Here is a 19,719-nt window from a genome sequence, read left to right as displayed (position 1 = left end):
GTCAGTCACTACACTTGCCAAAGAGCTAAGAGGCATTTTAACTAGTGTTGCACCGATACCATTTTTTGGCCCCGATACCGATACCTGGCTGTGCAGTATCGGCCGATACCAATACCATACCGATACCACCCCGTATATATATATATATATATATATATATATATATATATATATATATATATATATATATATATATATATATATATATATATATATATATATATATATATATATATATATATAATTTTTTATTTATTTTTTTCCCCCCCAAAGAGCTACATAATTGGATGTGAAATCATTGCTATCAAGGCTTTGTCAGGCTGTTGCTTACCTTTGCAAAATAGGAAAAAGACTAGTACAAAATGAATAGTCTACTAAACCCTAGTAGACAATAGTTGAATAAACCTTTGGCTCTCAAAGGCCAAAATAGTGCTACATTTATGAAATTAATAAAACATGTATAATGCTAGCCCAACAGTAAGAAAGTAAAAATAAATTCATAATAATAAACTCAGAATGAACTGAATAAACCTTTTTAAACCTCTCAAAGGCCAAACAGTGCAACTTTCATGATATTATTGGCACATTCTGCTGCTGATTAGATTGTGTCTTGTTGCTGGGCTGGTCATGGGGGCTTTCCTGACGTCGCACCTGAATCCAATCTCATCAGCGCAGCATTTAAGCACGGGTGATCTCAAAGGTATTTTTTCCTTGCTGATCGCCATTTGACATCTCGCACTATAGTCTCGCTACATTTGCTTGTTACGCCCCTGCATTTGTTTTTTTTCTGTTAGTGTGTTGCTCTCGTTTGTAACCCTATACCCTGTGCAGGTATTTGAATGTTTTTATTTTGGCTTTTTGGCTCGCTGCCTATCGTCTTAGTTAACTTTCAAGTTTGTAGTATTGAGCTCCGTCGACCTGCTGTCACGGACTCCTTTTGTTATTTCTTCTATCCCGCGATCGCGTGTTTTTTTTTTTTTTTGCAATCATTAAGCCCTTGTACATATCCCCCGCTTGTTGTCTGCTTCGAGTCCCCACCTTGTTTCCGCATTTGCGGACGCTAACAATTATAAGTCATAATAATTGACCACAGCATCCCGTCTCTCTATTAGCCTCCTTTTTTCCCTTATTTCTATTTCTGAAAGGTGGCAACCCTACTTTGGAAACAGTTCCCAAATTACTGCGGCATTTCTTTCAGTAAAAGACAATAAAAGTAAAATAGTCGTAGTGAACTGACCAGAGATTGTTGCTCCGGTCCAGCGCCCTTCCTCTGGAGAGCAGTCCTGCTCTTCCAGGCTCAAACTCGTCGTGTTCGTTCATGTTTCGTCTTCAAATGTTTTATCAGGTTCGAGGTATTGAAACTGGCCGATTTAACTCCACATCTCGAAACTTTCAGGCTGCAAATCTTGCATGCAGCCATTGATTTTAATCGACGGGATTTCTATTTTGGAAATATTTCCCGACTGCCGCCATTTCTCCTGGTTTGCTTTTCCTCCATATGAAAAAGCGCCCTTGTCATTGGTCAGAGTGGCTATTGGCCCGCTCTCATTGGTCTGGAGCAGACCAATAGCGATAGCTGGTTGGTGTTCACGTGTCATCACACTACACAGACACAGAGTGTAGTGAGCGCCAGGATGAAAAAAAGGCTGCGGTCAAATGTTATAATAATGGACCGGTAAATGGTATCGGCGCCGTCTTTGTTGGTACTCGCCGATACCGGTACCACCATTTCGGGCCGGATCGGCGCCCCCTGCCGATACTAGTATTGGTATCGGTGCATCTTTAGTTAAAACAGTACAGTTGTAGACTACAATTAAAGGCCAAATTACACCGAATGCATGTGGAGTGCCGATCCGCTCCGTGTTGAATGGGTGCCCGCAGTACATCAAAATTTGGACAAAACATACCGGCTGTGCACAACTGTGGTCCAGCAGCTCTGTCCCGTCGTGAGCTCTTGCGTGATCACGCGTGCGATAATGTGGCATTAAAAACAACGACAAACATACAGAGTCTGTACTCAACAGAGAAGCAGAACGAGAGGTGGACTTGATTTGACCGAACAATTTTTCCCCAAATTTGTTTTGCTTTTAACTAGAGTTGTCCCGACTAGTCGACGTCATCGATGACGTAAATGGGCCTACAGGCAAAACATACCGTCGACGGGTAATGACGGGTTAGAAAAAAATTTACATGGGGATAAAGTTTAGAATGGCGGGCGCTCGCGATGCAAGCGGTGGTTACTGGCACCCCCAAGGGAGCCGCTGTCATTTCAATGTGACCGGCATTGTCAGATTGAGCAAAGAGGAATTAAGTGGGCGAGCGAGACAGAGGGAGCGAGATCGGTGAGTTGGGAAAGTGCGCGGGTAGCGCGGAGTTGAGTGACTGCATCCCCCAACGTTTTTGTTTTGGTCAATAAAAGTAGCCATAAAGAGCCATCCGACGCCTCTCGGTGTCTTCATGCATGCCGCTGCCTTCCTGAGGAGGAAATCGGACGAACCGACGACAACAAGCCAAGTGATTCCCCGGTTTACTCCACACTACGGCGAGGAGTTGAAAATACCGCCAATTACCGAGAAGGCCAGAATTGGTAACACGTGAAAGCGGCATAAAGCCAAAAAAGCGGACCAGAATAGCCAGAGCCTGGAATTATTTTGAGGAAAATAGGGAGGGTGCCACTGTGTGTACTCTTTGCTAAGCTGAGCTCGCATACCACGGTAGCACGTCGGCTATGAACGAACACTTGAAGCGCCGTCACCAAAGTGTAATTTTTGAAGACAACAAGAAACAACAAGCTAGCGGATTTTAAGTCCATACAACTACATACAACAGCCCTACTTTTAACAATGTGTTTGTGACACCCACCCACGTCAACAACCTGTTCTCTACAATTTTAAATTATTTTTAAATTACAAAACTTGCATAACTCACCGTCCATCCTCATAGCTTCTGCTATGGCGTTCCATGCCAATTCCTTTTTAAAGTTTTCCTTATTAAAAGGATCTGCTGTGTCGTAAATCAAGTTGTGACTTTTTATCTCCATAATGAATCGTTCATATGGTTGCTGGTGTTTAAACTGTAAAGAAGCACCTGGCCTGTTGACCCCAGCCCTGGCTCCACCCATTTTAATGGATGCGTCTCCAGCAAAAATAGCCCAAACCATCCGGCGGAGCTTGTCCACAGTCAATCCGCAGCGCATATGCAGCCGGTATAATTTGAACAATATGACAGAATGGAAACAGATTTGATCCCCACTGCACACGCATCTGATTTAATTTGACCTAAGTCAGGTTAAAAGTAGCGCGTACTCACTATTTTTGTTTTTATTACCTTTTCATTGCCTCAAAAATACTTTTTGCATGTATTTCCCTCTCATACTTTTAACCACTGTTTTCTTGTGCTAGGTTTAAAGCAGTGTTGATCTGTTGACCACATTAGTCACATAGCGTAATAAAATCATCCCTATTTGATAACTACATTTAAGTATTTTCTTAAGGCATTTTTAGTATATTTTGCCTGTATGCATCTAAACAAAACAAGTTGAAAGCGCATGTTCGTACTTTGGGTGTCAAATTCTCCTCGTGTAGACAATCCGCCAATGTAGCAAATTTTGGCAGAACATTGGGACATTTTCCCGTGTGTCAAAGGCATGACACGGCTAAATCACTCGTCACCTTACATGTGAATTGACTGAGAAATAAGTCTGAAAGGGGCTTAAGTAACGCGTTATTCTTTTTTTTTTTTTTTTTTTTTTTTTCTTTTTTTAGCGAACAGGAAGGGATTATGGGGGGACAGAAGAAAAGAAATACAAGAGAAGAAGGAAAAGAAACACATACACAAACAACAACTAGATATACATTGAACATCTAAACTAGTTACTAATATGCTGGTGCTATCGTCAGCGAGATGTATTTCCGGTTTACACCATGTGGGGGCCTATTGGCCAGTGAAAGAGGAGAATGGGGGTGGGGGTGTCTATAAGCCTATAAGCTAAGTGATTGAAAGGGGTAGAGTGTGCACAAATCAGTTCTGTGATCTAGAACCCAGTAATCGTGTGAATCTCTTACGAGTAAGCCCGTTGGCGACCAACCCTACGCCGCAGCATCGCCAATCCCGGCACCGGGACCCCCGACCCGAGAATGCCCTACCACATCCAGCAGCACGCAGGCCCCACCGGGCGCGCGACAGCCACGCAGACGGGCGGAGAAGCCGCGCGGGCGCCAACCCAGGGCCACAGCCCCCACCCAGCCAGCCCGGGGAGGGAGGGAGGGCGGGCGCGGGGGCGGGGGGCCATGCGCAGCCCATCCCTCCTCCCGCAGCCCAGCAAAGGAGCCATCGTCCCCCCCCCGGGACCCAGGGTGGTCCCCCGGGCCACCCGCGCACCCATCAACCGGCCTTCAGGGATGGCAGGAGGGGACGCACCACCAACCCCACGCCTACACCCACTCCCGCCCGCCCACCCGGGCCACGAGCCACAGCCCCCCAACCGGCACGGCACGCCACGGGACCCCCAGTGGCCCACCAAGCCCCAGGCAAGGCAGGGTCCCCCGCCGGTGCAGGCGACACCCCGCTGATACACCGGCGCCCAGTCAGCGACCCGCGACGGAGCGCAGGGCGGATGCCCAGCCAGAGAAGAGAGGGGAAGGCGGAGGCAGGAGAACGCCCAGGAACTGCCACGGGGCGATGCAAGATCGGGGACCCGACCCCCCAACCTACTCCCGCGGCCGGCAGCCGAGGCAGAGGGGAGGCCACACCCCAGGAGCCACGCCATATAAAAAAAGTGTGGGACCCACCTACCACCCTATTACTGTGGCTGCCAGGTTCCCGACTGGCAGCCATCACCCAGCACCGTGATGGGGGTGTGAGGGGAGGGTAGTGCAATGTATGCATTAAAATAGGAGAGCTTGGCTTGGGGCAGTGGGACCGCAGCATGGAGCTTCTGCCCAGCCGCCCGTCCCACCGCCCTTTGCCAGAGCTCTTCTGTGGAGTATGATGTGTGGTGCATTTAAAAAAGGTGCAGAGATGGCGGGGCCTGTGGTGAGGAGGCAGCCGTGAGGTACCCCCACCCCCAACAGGTCCCAACCATCCCACAACCTTGGTGTGTGGTGCATTAAAAACAGGGGGGAGCCGGGCCGGGACTGTAAAGCCCCGTCCCAACTCTCCCCGGAGAAATGTATGAGCATGTAAGTGCCAAGGTGAAAAATATTTACAGTGCCGAAGTGAGAAGTGCGTGAGTTAAGAGGCAGGCTCCCGCGGGCGTGGCCCCGTCCACCAGAACCACCGGCCGCAGGGCAGAAGAGGCGTCAGGGCCCCGATCAATCCCCGCCCCAGACCACCCACGGCGCCTCCGCGACCGCCCCCCCCCCCCCCCCCCCCACCACCGAGCACCCACCCCGCACCCCGAGCAGGCGCCACACCAAGCGCCGGCGACCAGGGGACGTCCACCCCACCGGCAAGGGACAGCAAGCCTCACCCAAGGCCCCGCGGGCCCCAAGAGGCCCCGCCAACGACTCCGCCGGCCGGGGGGCAGCAGCGGCCGCCGCGGCCCAGGGAGGCGGACAGGGCCGGAAGCAGACCAAGGGGACGGAAGCGCGCCCCCCACAACCCACCCCCGGGCCAGGAGGGGCGCGCGGCATGACACCAGAGGGCACCTCCCCGGCACCCGGTACAGGGAGACGCGGCTCCGGCCGGGCGGACCTGGGAGGGAACCATGGCTGCCGCATGTACCCCCCGGCCCCCACCCCAACTCCACCCCACCCCACCCCGGCCGGCCGGGGAAGGGCCGCGGCCCCGGACCGGCACCCGCGCGGCCCCCCCCCCCCCGCCCACGACACCAGCGCGCGCCCGACGGGACCCCCGCACAGCCAGACGCAACCAGACAAGCCCCGGCCGAAAATCCCGGGGGCCAAGACCGGCGACGGGACGGCCCAGGGCAGGACGCCAACAAACTCCACCTGCAAAGCTGACAGAAGAAGAGGTTTATCAAACACCATTAGATGTATGCCAAGGACCGGTGAAGTGTATTATTTACGCATAGTTCCTTAATTGTTCCAAGTCTGATAATATATAGGGTGTTCCAAAAAAAAGTTGCATATGTTCCCCAGCAGCTGGAAACCAAATTGTCTATGAGTATCCTTGTAAAATAAGCCCATTGACCGACTAAACTGTGAAGGAAGAAAGTGTATTTATTACATGCTGTTGGGAGTGTACAAAACAGTTTGGATTTAAACATGTCCTGTTTCCAGCTGCAGAAGGATGCATACAACTTCCCTGGACACCCCGCATACATCAATTTATGTGTACATTTTTATTATTTTTGTGGCATTCCTTCGCAGGTGAGAGAGAATCCTTATTCTATGTTCATCATTCTTGCGACCGTTTCCCACTGTTGTTCGTATTTGTCCATTTTATTTGTCTGTTTGGCAGATATTTTCTCTAATGTTATATATTCAATGATTAGATTTAGCCATTGGTTAATGTTAATGTTTTGTTTGTTTTTCCAATTCAACAATATTGTTTTTTTGGCTATCGTTAGACTTGCTAGTAGTGGACGGGTTTGATGGATAGAGATATTCACTGTATTCAGATCGCCAAGCAGACAAAGAGTTGGAGACAATGGAATCCTGCAGTTCAATAGGAAAGAGAGTTTCTTCGTTACCTGTGCCCAGAAATCTTGTATTGGTTTACATTGCCAAAGAGCATGAATGTATGTATCTGAAGTATCTTCGTTGCAGTTTGTACATTTATCGGATTGGGAGAACCCCATTTTGTGCATTTTAGATTGAGTAATATGCCATCTGTGCAGTATTTTAAACTGTATAAGCTGAAGGTTCTTATTCTTTGTCATTATAAATGTATTTTTACAGATGTTGGACCAATAGTTATTATCTAATGTTACCGAAAGTTCGTTATTCCATTTTTCGATTGGTAGGCAAGTAGAGTTGTTACATGAGAGGGCTTTATATACTTTTGAAAGTATTTTTTTTTGTTGAGGATGTATATTTATTATTTTATTTACGAAAGGTGGTGGGTCTAACGTACCCGTTAGTGATGGAAATTTGCTTCTGATGGCTGCCCTGATTTTATTGTATTGCAGGAAATTGACCCCTTTGATCTGGAAATCTTGCATTATTTTTTCATATGACATGAATGTATTATCTTTAAACAAATGCTGTAACTGGTTTATTCCCGTATCATCCCATGCGCTGAAATAAATAGGAATTTTATTAACTCCAAAGTCTGGGTTGTGCCAGATTGGTGAGAATTTACACGGGGCTTGTTGTGATTGCGTAATTTCCATACCTCTCCACCAGGCTTTCAAGGTACATGCTATCATTGGGTTTTTGAAGCAGCTATGGTGCTTAATACTAGAGCTAATAAAGGGGAGGTTTGCCAATTGTATTTGGTTGCAGTCTGTTTGCTCTAATTCTAGCCATGACTGTTGTTCAGTGTTAAGATATAACCACCTAATAAGATATTGTATTTGATTTGCTATATAATAGTGTTGGAAATTAGGGGCCTCTAGACCCCCCTCTGGTTTATTTCTTTGCAATTTGGCAAGGCTAATTCTGTTTTTCTTGTTTTTAAAGTAGAATTTTGTGACGGCTGAGTCTAGGTCTTGAAACCATTTTTGAGTGGGTTTAAAGGGGATCATTGAGAACAAATAGTTTATTTGTGGTAATACTTTCATTTTGACTGTTGCTATCCGGCCCAAAAGTGAGATGGGTAGATTATTCCAGTGTGTCAAATCTTCACATATTTTTGCTAAGAGAGGTGTATGGTTTAGTTTAGTTAATTCTGTAAGTTTTGGTGAAATGTTGATTCCAAGATACTTTATATTCCCTATTGGAATATTGTGATTTTGATTTGCAGGATTCCATGAGTTTGTTGATAAGGGCATTATAATTGATTTCGACCAATTTATAGCATAATCTGATATTTGTGAAAATGTCTTTATTAGTTCAAAAGTCTCATGTAGGGAGGATTCTGGTTTTTCTAGATATAATAGTATATCGTCTGCGTATAAGTTAATTTTGTGTTCTGATGTGCGCGAGCAAATCCCTTTGATATTAGCGTTTTGTCTTATTGCAATTGCTAATGGTTCAATAAATAGAGCGAATAATAGGGGTGAGAGTGGACAGCCTTGTCGAGTTCCCCTTTGAAGACAGAAACTTTGTGAAATGACCCCGTTTGTGTTTACAGTGGCTTTTGGGGCGTTGTAGAATATTTTTATCCAGCGGATAAATGGCTCACCGAAGCCAAATTTTTCCAAAACTTTGAAGAGAAAAATCCAGTTGACTTTGTCAAATGCTTTTTCTGCGTCCAAAGAGAGGATAATTGCTTTCTGTTTATAATTCTGTGCAATATTAATAAGATTTAACAAGCGTCTTATATTGTTTGTAGAGTTACGTCCTTTAATAAAGCCGGTCTGGTCTTTATGAATTATAGTGGGAAGAGTTTGTTCTAATCTAGTAGCTAAAGCCTTTGCAATAATTTTAATATCTGTATTCATTAAGGATATTGGTCTATAGTTTGCTGGTTGGGTTAGGTCTTTCCCTTCTTTTGGCAGTAGTTTGATTACTGCAGTGTTCATATTGTCTCTAATTTGACCCTTGGCACTGATTTCTTGAACCATTCTATAGAAAAGTGGTGCCAGCATATTCCAAAAGTGTTTAAAATATGATGTCGAGAACCCGTCGGGCCCCGGTGCGCGACCTGTTGGCATGTCCTTTACGGCATTCCATAATTCAGCGAGGGTAAGTGGGGTATCTAGCAATTGTTGGCTTTCTAAAGTTATTTGGGGGATGTCAAGATTATTAATGAATAGGTCAATGTCTTCATTATGATCGTTTGTCACCGAGTATAAGTTTTTGTAGTAGCTGTAGAAAGTTTCGTTAATTTTTTCTGGTGATTGTGTTATTATGCCGGCTGAATCTTGTATTGTTGTAATTAATGTTTTTTCTTTGTTACGTTCGAGTTGGTTTGCTAAATATTTCCCGGATTTGTTATTATGCTCAAAGTTGGTATATCGTAGTTGTTGTAACAGAAACTGAGTTTTTTTAGACAGAATACTATTGAGTTGTTCTTTGGCGCTGAAAAGTTCTTTTGTGGTATTGTCCGTGGGATTATTGGCGAATTCCTCTGTCAGTTGTTTGATTTTTATTTCTAACTCGTTTTCCAACTTCTGTTCTTGTTTTTTTTTATATGATGAATATGAGATGATCTTGCCTCGAATTACGCATTTTCCTGTTTCCCAAAGCAGTGATGGTGAGATGTTTGGGGAATCGTTAAGTTCCATGAAGTCTTTCCATTCTTTCTTAACGAATGTATCAAATGCTGGGTCATCTAATAAGGAATCATTACAGCGCCAGGTTGCAGGGGGTATTGTGCGGGAGTCAATTTTAAGGGCTAAAGAAATTGGTGCATGATCACTGATGATTATTGGATGTATTCTTGGCGAAATATTATTAATAGCGGAATTATTCGCTAGAAAAAAATCGATTCTTGAACACGAACCATGGGCTAGGGATTGAAAGGTATATTCCCTTTTTGTTAAATGTTTTGCTCTCCAGACGTCACTTAAGCCAAAATCGTCCATATATTTCCTAATGGTTCTTGCAGTTTGTGACTGTTTAGTGAGTTTAAAATTGGAGCTATCTATACTTGGATCAAGTGTTGTGTTAAAGTCCCCTCCTATAATAATTGTTGAGTTCACTGACATGTCACTCAGTTTACCAAATATATTGTGGAAGAACTGTGTGTCCTCGTTGTTTGGGGCATATATGTTCACTAATGTGAACAGTTTATTACTTATGGTGGCTTGTACTATTATGAATCTACCTTCCGGGTCTGCAATTGCAAACTAAGTATTAAGCATCCCTAATCTATACATTTGTCTTACTTAAATCAAGACAGCTACGTTCAGCATTGTATGCATAATAGAAATATTTAGGCATTACTTATCGGTCAGAATAGCCATGGGGTGAGCACTTGGTCTCGGTATAGTTGACCATCCACATAAAGTTTGTCGACTGCGATAACTGCACGTTTGCCCTCTGCTCTGGACCGCTTCAGAATTGGATAGAGGATTTTCCGTCTGTCGTTGATCTCGCGCGGGAAATGATCATTCATACCGAATCTTGTTCCTTGTAATTCTCTTCCTTTGGATTTCACCAGTACTTTCTGCTGGTAGAGCTCGAACTTGGCGATTATTGGACGCGGACCGATTCCTCTTGGCTTCCCAAGACGGTGTACCCTCGTAAATTTGATCGAATCCACAATTTCCTTGGGCAGCTTGAGAGATGTTGCCATAAATGACTTGACGAGGGCTTCTGGTTTGTCTACTGTGTTTTCTTCGATGCCAGAGAAAATTAAATTGTCCCTCATGCTCCTTGATTGGATGTCTAACATTGACTCCTTCATTATTTTGTTCTCTTTTTTAATAGATTCTAATGCTCCGGTCGTCGACTCGAAGGCGTCTCTCAGTATAGCGTTTTGCGATTTGAGATACGTTACCTCGTGCTGTGTAAACACGAGGCTTTCTTTTAAATCTTTAATCTCGGCTTGAAGGATTTCTAATGCAATCGATATTTTCTTATCGATTGATCCAATTCCCTCGCTAATTGACTTTGTGTATTCGGGCGGGCTTGCTAACAATAAATCATCGGTCGATGTAGCCGAATCAATAGAATCTGCCTTTTTACGCTTCGCCGGGAGATCACTGCGTTGGCTAGATGTTGCCATGGTGTTTTCTTGATGTGTGGCGGAGTCGGAGAAAAAAGGTGAATCACGATTGTGAAAAATCTGAGGTAAAAATTAGTTGGAAGTCTACTTGAGCAAAGTTACTTGCTAGCCTAGCCAGTTGATTGCGTCATGCGTCTACGGAGTCTCGCGAGAGTAACGACGTCACAGCATGGTAGCCTCCCCCTGTTCTGTTCTGTAACGCGTTATTCTAATATGATTACTTTCAGTAACGAACAACCTAACGCATCCATTTTTCCAAACCAGTATTCTAATTAAAGAGTGTTTCCTAAGTGCCTGCGCGTTACTATTTTGTGATTGCCTCATACTGTACAGTGAGGAAAAGAAGTATTTGAACAGACAGTGATTTTGCAAGTTCTCCCACTTAGAAATGATGGGTCGGTTAGAAATTTTAATGGGAGGCGCTTGTACAATGTGAATGACCAGCTAAAAAAAATCTAGCAAATTTACGTCAACTCGTCGGGACAGCTCTACACACTAAATGTCACTTGGTGAGCTACCTCGCAGCAACACTTGCAAATGACTTGTTGAAAAGCTTCAGTATTCACACCGCGCCAATCGAACTTTCAGAGAAGCATCACGTGGTGTAAAGGCGCACTCATTGATTGGATAATTTTAGAAGAGGAAATACCTAACTCCTGGGAGGGGAGGGTGCGTGGTGCACGTAATGTAGCAAAAGCACATCAAAGTGCGCTTAAAGCTGACTGAGACCCATTATTTTTGAGCGGATCAGAGTTCGTTTGTTTGTTTGGTCCGAAATAGTTTGGATGCGCGTTAACATTTACAAAAAGAGGCAACATATCTGAGAAAAAGAACTTTGGTCTGTTTAAAAAGTACCAAACAGTGCTAGTGTGGGAGCGCCCTTTGTTGATGAAAAGTAGACGAAGACAAAACACATTTCTAAAAGACTGCCAAAACAACACAGTGGTTAGGTCATCTTTGCGAGTCAACATCTCCCTACCTGCACCTGGTTTATTTATTTCGAGGACAGTGCAGATAACCTTTGACTCACCAAACCCTTCTTGTGGGCCATCTGTTTACAAGGCTACTCACTGAAACAGACGTCTGACCTAAAAACTCTCTAACGGGAAAAAAGCAGTAAATTTCAGTATCTGCTCACCCACACTAGACGACAGACCAGCTTCGTTGGGAAGAACAAAGCCTGCACTGTTGGTGATGGATCTGCCTGGCGATGACGTAGGGAGGTTCCCAATGGGCGCATTGGCATCTCCCTCTGTGGCCATTTGAGGAGTGCGAATGTCACTTTCCCAGAGCGAGGACTGCAGGCGGCCGTAAAATTTTGGCAACAATTACTTACAGAGTAAATACCTAAGTTGCACAAAAAATGCCTTTAAAAGTAAGTCATTCCTAACATATATAACAGTATAACAAAAACACACCTCATTAAAACTAGTCAGTTTTAAGTGTAAATCTATTGGAAATTAATGAAATTATCTGCCAGCGCTTCAAGTGTATTTCACTCAGAATAAATAGTAAATAGTAAATAGTATCATTTGTCTATTACTATTATTATTAGTACGCCTCTGCCTCACATTGTATCCTTTTTTTTCTATTTCAGAAAATAACAGAGATCAACTTATAAAGTATAACTTTATTAACATTGTTATGTTTGTAACAGAAGAGACTTAACACGCATCAATTTGCCTGAATTTAAAAAAAAAAAGTCACATCCAAACCGTAAAAATACACTCAAGGTACATTTTTGACCATTTGATACTGAAAAATAAAATCAGTAAATACTAACAAATTCAAATTGATTAGAAACATTAAGTCATGAGGACAATATGCCAAAAAAAATTGACCGAAAAAAAAACAGAATAAAGAAAAAAAAAAAACAGTAGATTTGCATCAATTTGCCTGAATTAAAAAAAAAAGTCACATCCAAACCGTAAAAATACACTCAAGGTACATTTTTGACCATTTGATACTGAAAAATAAAATCAGTAAATACTAACAAATTCAAATTGATTAGAAACATTATGTCATGAGGACAATATGCCAAAAAAAATTGACCAAAAAAACAAAACTGAATAAAGAAAAAAAATAATAAAAAAGTGTCTTTGGGCAGAAGGACAGTTTTTATTTTCGCTGCTCCCAGTATCACCTCCAGTTTGCAATGATGTGAGGTTATATTGCACTGAGCATGCTAACAGTGCTCACTGGTTTACTGATATAACACTGACAAAGCGGGACGATTGTGGCAATATTCGGCACGTTTTCGCTGAAAAACAACCGAGCAGCTTATCAATGAGATTGCGGTCTAATGTCTTTAAGTAGCGTCTTAATTGATTTGGCTTCCGGCGGTCCGCTATGATTATTTTTAGTCACAGTAAACAGTGGTCTTTCCTCGTCTACCACTGTATTAAATGTCAAAGCCAAAAGGCAAACGGCCCGAGAAAAAGCGCAATCTCGGCGGCCGAGGGAGAACCGTAGGTGAGGGCAGTCGTCGTGACGATCCCAAGCCGAAATTGGCACTTTTCGGGCGGACACGTGAGAACCGGAGAAGACAGTGGGTTGCTGCGTGAGTCCCGCCGGAAAACAGCTTTCGAAAACGGCGCACAGCTCTCCAGCTCTTCATGAGTCTCTTCCGTGTGCTCTTGCTTACTTCAAAAATACTGCGTGCACTTTGAAAATGAGAGCGCTACTGCCACCCACTGAGTGGATGTGCAAGTACACTTTATTCTAGTACGGCAAAAAAAAAAAAAAAAAATGTTCCCCGAGGTCACACGCGCCACCCCTGGGGGGGCGCGCCCCACTATTTGAGAAGTACTGATCTAACCAAAGACCAAAAACCAAAAGATGAGATTCACTGGGCTATTAAGAGGTTAAAAATTGGAAAAACGGCAGGAGCTGACGGATTTGGTCCTGAATGGTACAAAACAATGGAGATCCACCTGATACCAACTTTGTTGAAAACATTTAACTGGGTGATGGAAAATAAGGAAATACCAAATTCATGGAGGGAAGCAATAATATCATTACTGCCAAAAGAAGGGAAAGCTATATTAAATTGTAGTAGTTATCGTCCAATAAGTGTTTTAAATACAGACTATAAAATATTTACATCCATTCTTTCGAAGCAATTAGAAATACTTTTACCGATACTGATACACAAAGACCAGACCGGGTTAATAAAACATAGAAAAACACAGGATAATATTAGGAGAGTTTTAAACATAATGGAACATGCCTCTTATCAGAAAGAAGAAATGTTGATTATTGGGGTGGATTCAATTCAATTCAACTTTATTTGTATAGGACATAATTTCGGGAACATATAATAAACCATCTGCTAGAATAAAAATTAATGGGGACCTCACGGAGTTGATCATATTACACAGGGGAAACAGACAAGGATGTAATCTCTCTGCACTTCTCTTTGTGTTATTTGTTGAACCTTTAGGTCAATGGGTGAGACAAAGAAAAGATATTAAAGGAATTAAAATAGCTGGTGAAGAACAAAAACTTGCTTTATATGCTTACGATTTATTATTAACATTAACACAACCTACACAAACATTACCAATAACGATTAGAGCACTAGAAGAATACGGAACCTTCTCTGGTTATAAAAGTAATGTAAATAGAACATGGATATTAACTCTGAGCTACAATCCACCGCAACATATCAAAGAGGAATATAAATGGAATTGGGATGCAGAAATGGTCAAATATTTAGGTATTATATTACATAGAGATTCTCACAGATGTATGAGCTTAATTATGGACCTCTAAATGCCAAATCAAAAGCAGATCTCCTAAGATGGAATGCGGTGCCATTTCTGGATCTCAATTCCGGAATTGAATCAATAAGAATGAATGTCCTCTCTCAATTGCTGTATTTATTTCAATGTCTACCATTTTTAATACCACATAAACAATTTTTGGAATGGGATAAATTGATATCAAGGTTTATTTGGATGGGCAAAAAGCCTAGAGTAAAATATTCCGCATTACAACTGAAGAAAGACAGGGGTGGTAGAAACCTGCCTTGTTTACGTGAATATTTTTTTTGCTGCCCAGTTAAGACCACTTGTTTGTTTGTGCTCCCCGGTTTACACATAAGGGTGGAAAGATCTCGAGGAGAAGACGAGACAAAATACTCAATGGAAAGCTTTACTATTTGACACAAAACTACAGCAGGAAACTAACTTTAAACAAAAAATTCCAGTATGATGTTTGTAGCATTAAATGAACTTATTAAAATATGCAATTTGGAAAGGCAATCAAAAATGTACAGATGTACATTTTTGATTGCCTTCACCCACGGCAATCAAATCATTCACCCACGATGGGTCACTTCAACCGTTTGAAGTTTTAAAACAAAAACATGGATTGGGCTCTGATGATTTTTTCAGGTATTTACAGGTCAGGCACTATATAAATCAAAACATTAAAAAATAATGTTACTGAAGGTTTTTTACAGACATTTATATCTCTAACGAAATCACCTCACAGAACAAGAATGTTGTCTAAATTATATAACGGTCTACTGATGAGTAAAGGGGGAGCACACATTATGTGAAGGAGAAATGGGGAAAAAGAAGGGAGTATTATTATTACAGGAGAATGGACTGATATATGTAACACACAATGGATTACGACGAGGTTTTTGTTACACCGGTCCAGAAAAAATATCAAGGAATTGGAGATGCATGTTGTAGATGCAGCAGTAGCAGAGCATATCATTTTCATATATTTTGGGAATGTGCGGTTATTCAGGAATATTGATTGGACATTCATTATCACCTACAATTTTTTATTTTTTATTTTGACATCTCCATGTCCTTTGCTACCATGTACCTATTGTAAAATAAACGTGCAACAAATTAGCAATAATGAAAAGAAACTCATTCATATCTTATTAGCTGCAAGCAAAAAAGCATTGACAAGACAGTGGCTCAAACCTGAAAGACCAACAACAGATGACTGGATTGAGGTCGTTAGAGAGATTTTTACTATGGAGAGGCTCTCCTACGCAATAAAGCTACAACTGGACATGTTTTATGTGATGTGGACAAAATGGACAGAATATGTTAAGCCTGTACAAAGTGATTTTGATTAATATATGCTCATACATAATGATTTCTTGCATGTAAAAGGTATAGCGATGTAATAGGTTCCCTGCTCCTTGGTCTTTTTTTTGTTTTGTTTCATTTTTTTTGTAAAAAGGAAAAGCAACAGAAATCTGCGAAATCTCTTCGTATTGTACGTTGAAAGAACAATATGCTTTTCAATAAAAAACAGTCAATTTAAAAAAAAAAAAAATCATGTAACCACTGTGCCGTCATGATAAGCATACTTACTTGACATCACTTGTCCAAATGTCCGTGGTTAAACTGATGTGATCGGCATGTTTTTCCACGTAGAATGGTAGTCGTATAAACTGCATTATTTTTCTTATCCGGGGGTTTGGCTCTCGGGTCATTTCGGTAAAAAAATGTCTCTCGTCCGGCATCTCCTCCCGCCTATGCCCTTCAGTCCGTCCGGCCCCCGTGCCTAAATGCTTAAGTTACTGAAGTGCAATTTTATTTTTTCTTGAAAAAGACATTTTATTTATTCTGTGTTTCTGTGGTTGATATTGATGTACTCAATTGATATTGAGTAAACGTTTATAGCGTTTAAATGGGTGTACTTTATATTACTTAGTATTATTAACATATACTGTATTCTTATTGTGTTATTGTAAATTGGTTAAAAAAAAATTGGGGGTGTGGGCGCAAGAATATCGCATATCGCAATTATTTATGAGTGAATTTATCGCCCACTAAAATTTGTAATTGCAACAGGCCTACTTGTATCGCGAATCGTATCGTATTGTGAGGTGCCCTGAGGTTCCCACTCCTACTTCTCCCACAGATAAACATTACTAGTCTAAATAATAATTTCCTGTTAATAAAACTATGTACTCAGATCAGACATAGGGACCGTATATTCTTAACATTAAGCTATTGAATACAATGGATGATTACAATTTGGACACGTTGGTCCCGATATGTCAAATTATGGTTGTTATTATTACTGTTAGCAGCAGAGGGCGCTGTGTGATTGCATTTTTGTCTAGTGTTGACTATTCTCGCAGTCGGACATCCGGGCATTAATGACGTCACCAGCCACAACAAAGCATCGCCATATTGAAGAGGGGGCAGAGGGGGTCTTCTTTGGGGCGTTTTTTTCCCGTCGGAATGACTAAAAGTTGCTGTGTTGCGGGTTGTAACGCAAGGAAGAGTTCTGAGCCGCATTTGAAGTTCTTCATTCTTCCTCGTGAGAAGAAAAAGAGAAGCAAATGACTGAAAGCAATCAATCGAGGAACAGAAAAAGAAGACGGTTCCGTGGACCATTCTCACCTGTGGAAACCTAAATCCCTGTCACATTTACGTTTGCAGCCGACATTTAATTACTGGTGAGTAAACTTTAATCGATTTTTTTGCCCCAATTAGCTGCTAGGATTCAATAGACTAGGAAGTGGTTATTATTATCATAACCGACAACTCGCAAAGCGTTATTTTTCATTTGCCGTGAACTGCTCTGATTGGTCAATAGGTATATTATTGGCCTGGTGGGAATTGCTCACTTTGCCGTGACATGACTCATGCACTGCGTTCTTGCCTCGTGACACCCAATTTAGTTCTACTACCACGGTTCACGGCCAAATAACGCTTGGAGGCGAATTACCGGTTACGCCAGAAATAATCATCCATTAATGCATCCATGAATTAAAATACCTTCCCATTTATTTTCATTTGTTTAAAAACAAAAAATGCCTAGAATTGCTAAAGGTCAACTTACTGGTTGACTTTATGAGGTAGTTGTAGATGTTTCCGAACTCCAATGCAGGTCATTCCTTTGGATTGTTTATCCAGCTGTCAGCTGCGACTTTGTAGGGGCAGATTTGCAAGCCAATACACTCTAATTTTAAGTTGTATCGCCTCCTCGCGTGTGTCGGCAGTGACTCGTGATAATAATAAGTCATGTTTAAGATGTTTTTACGAAAAAAAAAAAAGGCAAAACACAGCTTAAATATATGAATTTCAGACGTTTGTCTACGGATGTTTACCTGCGCATGCCCCCTCTCAAAATGGCGACACGTTGCTATGCGAGATGACGTCATCGTGACATCACGCCGACTGCGAGAATGGGAGAAATGGAGAGATACTTTCACAATGAAACATAAATCTTAAAAAAAAAAAAAAAAAAAATCAGAATAAAAAAGCGGAAAAAAATAATTGATATTTGTGAAAAGCTACGACTTTTTTGTGAATAGTTGCTTATGGTATAATTCATTTATTTTTATTTTTCTCTGATATGCAATGTTTACACCCTTGGCACATTTGTGTTTGTATTGTTGTTCATTCTGTCGTGTTGTTGTTAATTTTAAAAAAAAAAAAAAAAGTTGGGGAGATACTTCCGGTATGGCTAAAGAAAAACATTGCTAACTAAGTTGTGGCTAATAAATCACAGCGCACCAGCTCTTTCGTTCATCAACTGACTTCGTGTCATTTCTCATGAACAATACAACGTTCGCATTGGCACATGCACATACACAACCATACATTGCATTATAGAGTGGAGAACTGGCGGTCGCCATTGCTACACTTGAAAAACAACAACCAAAATACCCGTTCAAACTCACATCTAGTTCATTCAAAACATCACTAAACACATCGCTGACAGTTCACACAAGTTCTAACCTCTTAATGGATGGCAAATAATTGTTTTTAAGTACCTGTCAACGTTGAGGAATGGACACGTTAATTCTTCTTGCCTTTCTCTGGTAGGGTTTTAATATTGACTGCGCATGCGTGAGCTAGTGTTGTATCGGTCGCGAACGATTAGTTCTTTTTGAACGAATTGTTTTGGTGAACGAGACCGAACTAATCACCATCTGCACTGATTCGTTCTATGAAGGTGGTGCTTGTTCGCTGCGTGGGAGGGCGTTGAGCAAGCGGCAGCGTCTTCTGACATCGCACACGACCAATCAGACGCCAGCCTCATCGCGGGCAGGGGAGGGAGCGGAAACAGAATCAGGGCGTCTGTCACTCACGTCCACGTGTGGCCAATAAGCAGCCAGCGTGCAGGCAGGGGGGCAAGACTGAGTTTTGTCACTTCCCGTTCAGTGACTCGGTCCTCCGGTTCCTGACCTAGCTTGCTGCTAACTTGATTTTCCAGTAATGACTATGCGGTGAACGAATCAGAAAATGAAAGGAAATGACTTTGTCACATATTTGTTAACGTGGAGCCTATCAAATGCTGCTCAAACAGACAAAAACACCACACAAATCTAGCGAGCATGGTTTAGAGTAGTACTTTTCTCAACAAAGTCGTGACTGCCTGTGACGACATACTATCAAATTTACAGTAATTTAAAACACAGGTAGCTACGAGGCAAGCAAAAGCTGAGCTGCGGTCGCGTGACGGCAATGAAGCGGGCAGAGAACTGTGACTATATGGAGCCTTCATGGCAGCGATATTTACTTCATATGTGCACAGAAAAAAAAGAATATTTAGTATGATCACCATAATACTGATTTGCAATGAAACTGTATATACATGTCAATTTTTTCCCGAGTGTTTTATTTTTTTTTCGTGTCAGCGTGTCGGTTGTTGGTTGGTTTGACAAATTATGTCAATCCGTCCATCATGTGCTACTCAAGCGCCCAAAAACAACGCACGCGGACACGGGAGATGTCGCAATATGTCTACATTTTTCTTAACAGACTAATGAGAGTAGAAAGGCGACATCGTAAAGAGCTAACAATTATTCCTCGTCAGCATTTGACGAACTGAGATGCGGGGCAACAGGGGAGCTGACCGGATTATTTTATTTATTAATACCAGTGCAAAAAAAACAATATGATCACCATAATACTGATTTGCAATGAAACTGTATATACATGTAAATTTTTTCCGAGTGTTTTTTTTTTTTTCGTGTCAGGTGTT

General features: G+C 42.1%; 1 protein-coding gene across 1 annotated transcript in view; it reads right to left on the bottom strand.

The window, feature by feature from the left end:
* The window catches only part of LOC130923662 (gastrula zinc finger protein XlCGF26.1-like), a 30,051-nt gene extending 11,486 nt beyond the window's left edge, over positions 1-18,565 (bottom strand). Inside the window, exons 1-2 of the mRNA XM_057849516.1 lie at positions 18,506-18,565; positions 11,879-12,038 (exon numbers count right to left, since the gene is read on the bottom strand). Of these exons, the coding sequence (XP_057705499.1) occupies positions 11,879-12,002 (124 nt within the window). The 5' untranslated portion in view covers positions 12,003-12,038; positions 18,506-18,565. The remainder of the gene's footprint in view (positions 1-11,878; positions 12,039-18,505) is intronic.
* Positions 18,566-19,719: the final 1,154 nt, after the last annotated feature.

The sequence above is a fragment of the Corythoichthys intestinalis genome, chromosome 11, assembly GCF_030265065.1.
Source record: "Corythoichthys intestinalis isolate RoL2023-P3 chromosome 11, ASM3026506v1, whole genome shotgun sequence".
In the NCBI taxonomy this organism is placed as follows: domain Eukaryota; kingdom Metazoa; phylum Chordata; class Actinopteri; order Syngnathiformes; family Syngnathidae; genus Corythoichthys; species Corythoichthys intestinalis.
This window is presented reverse-complemented; position numbering and strand designations above follow the sequence as displayed.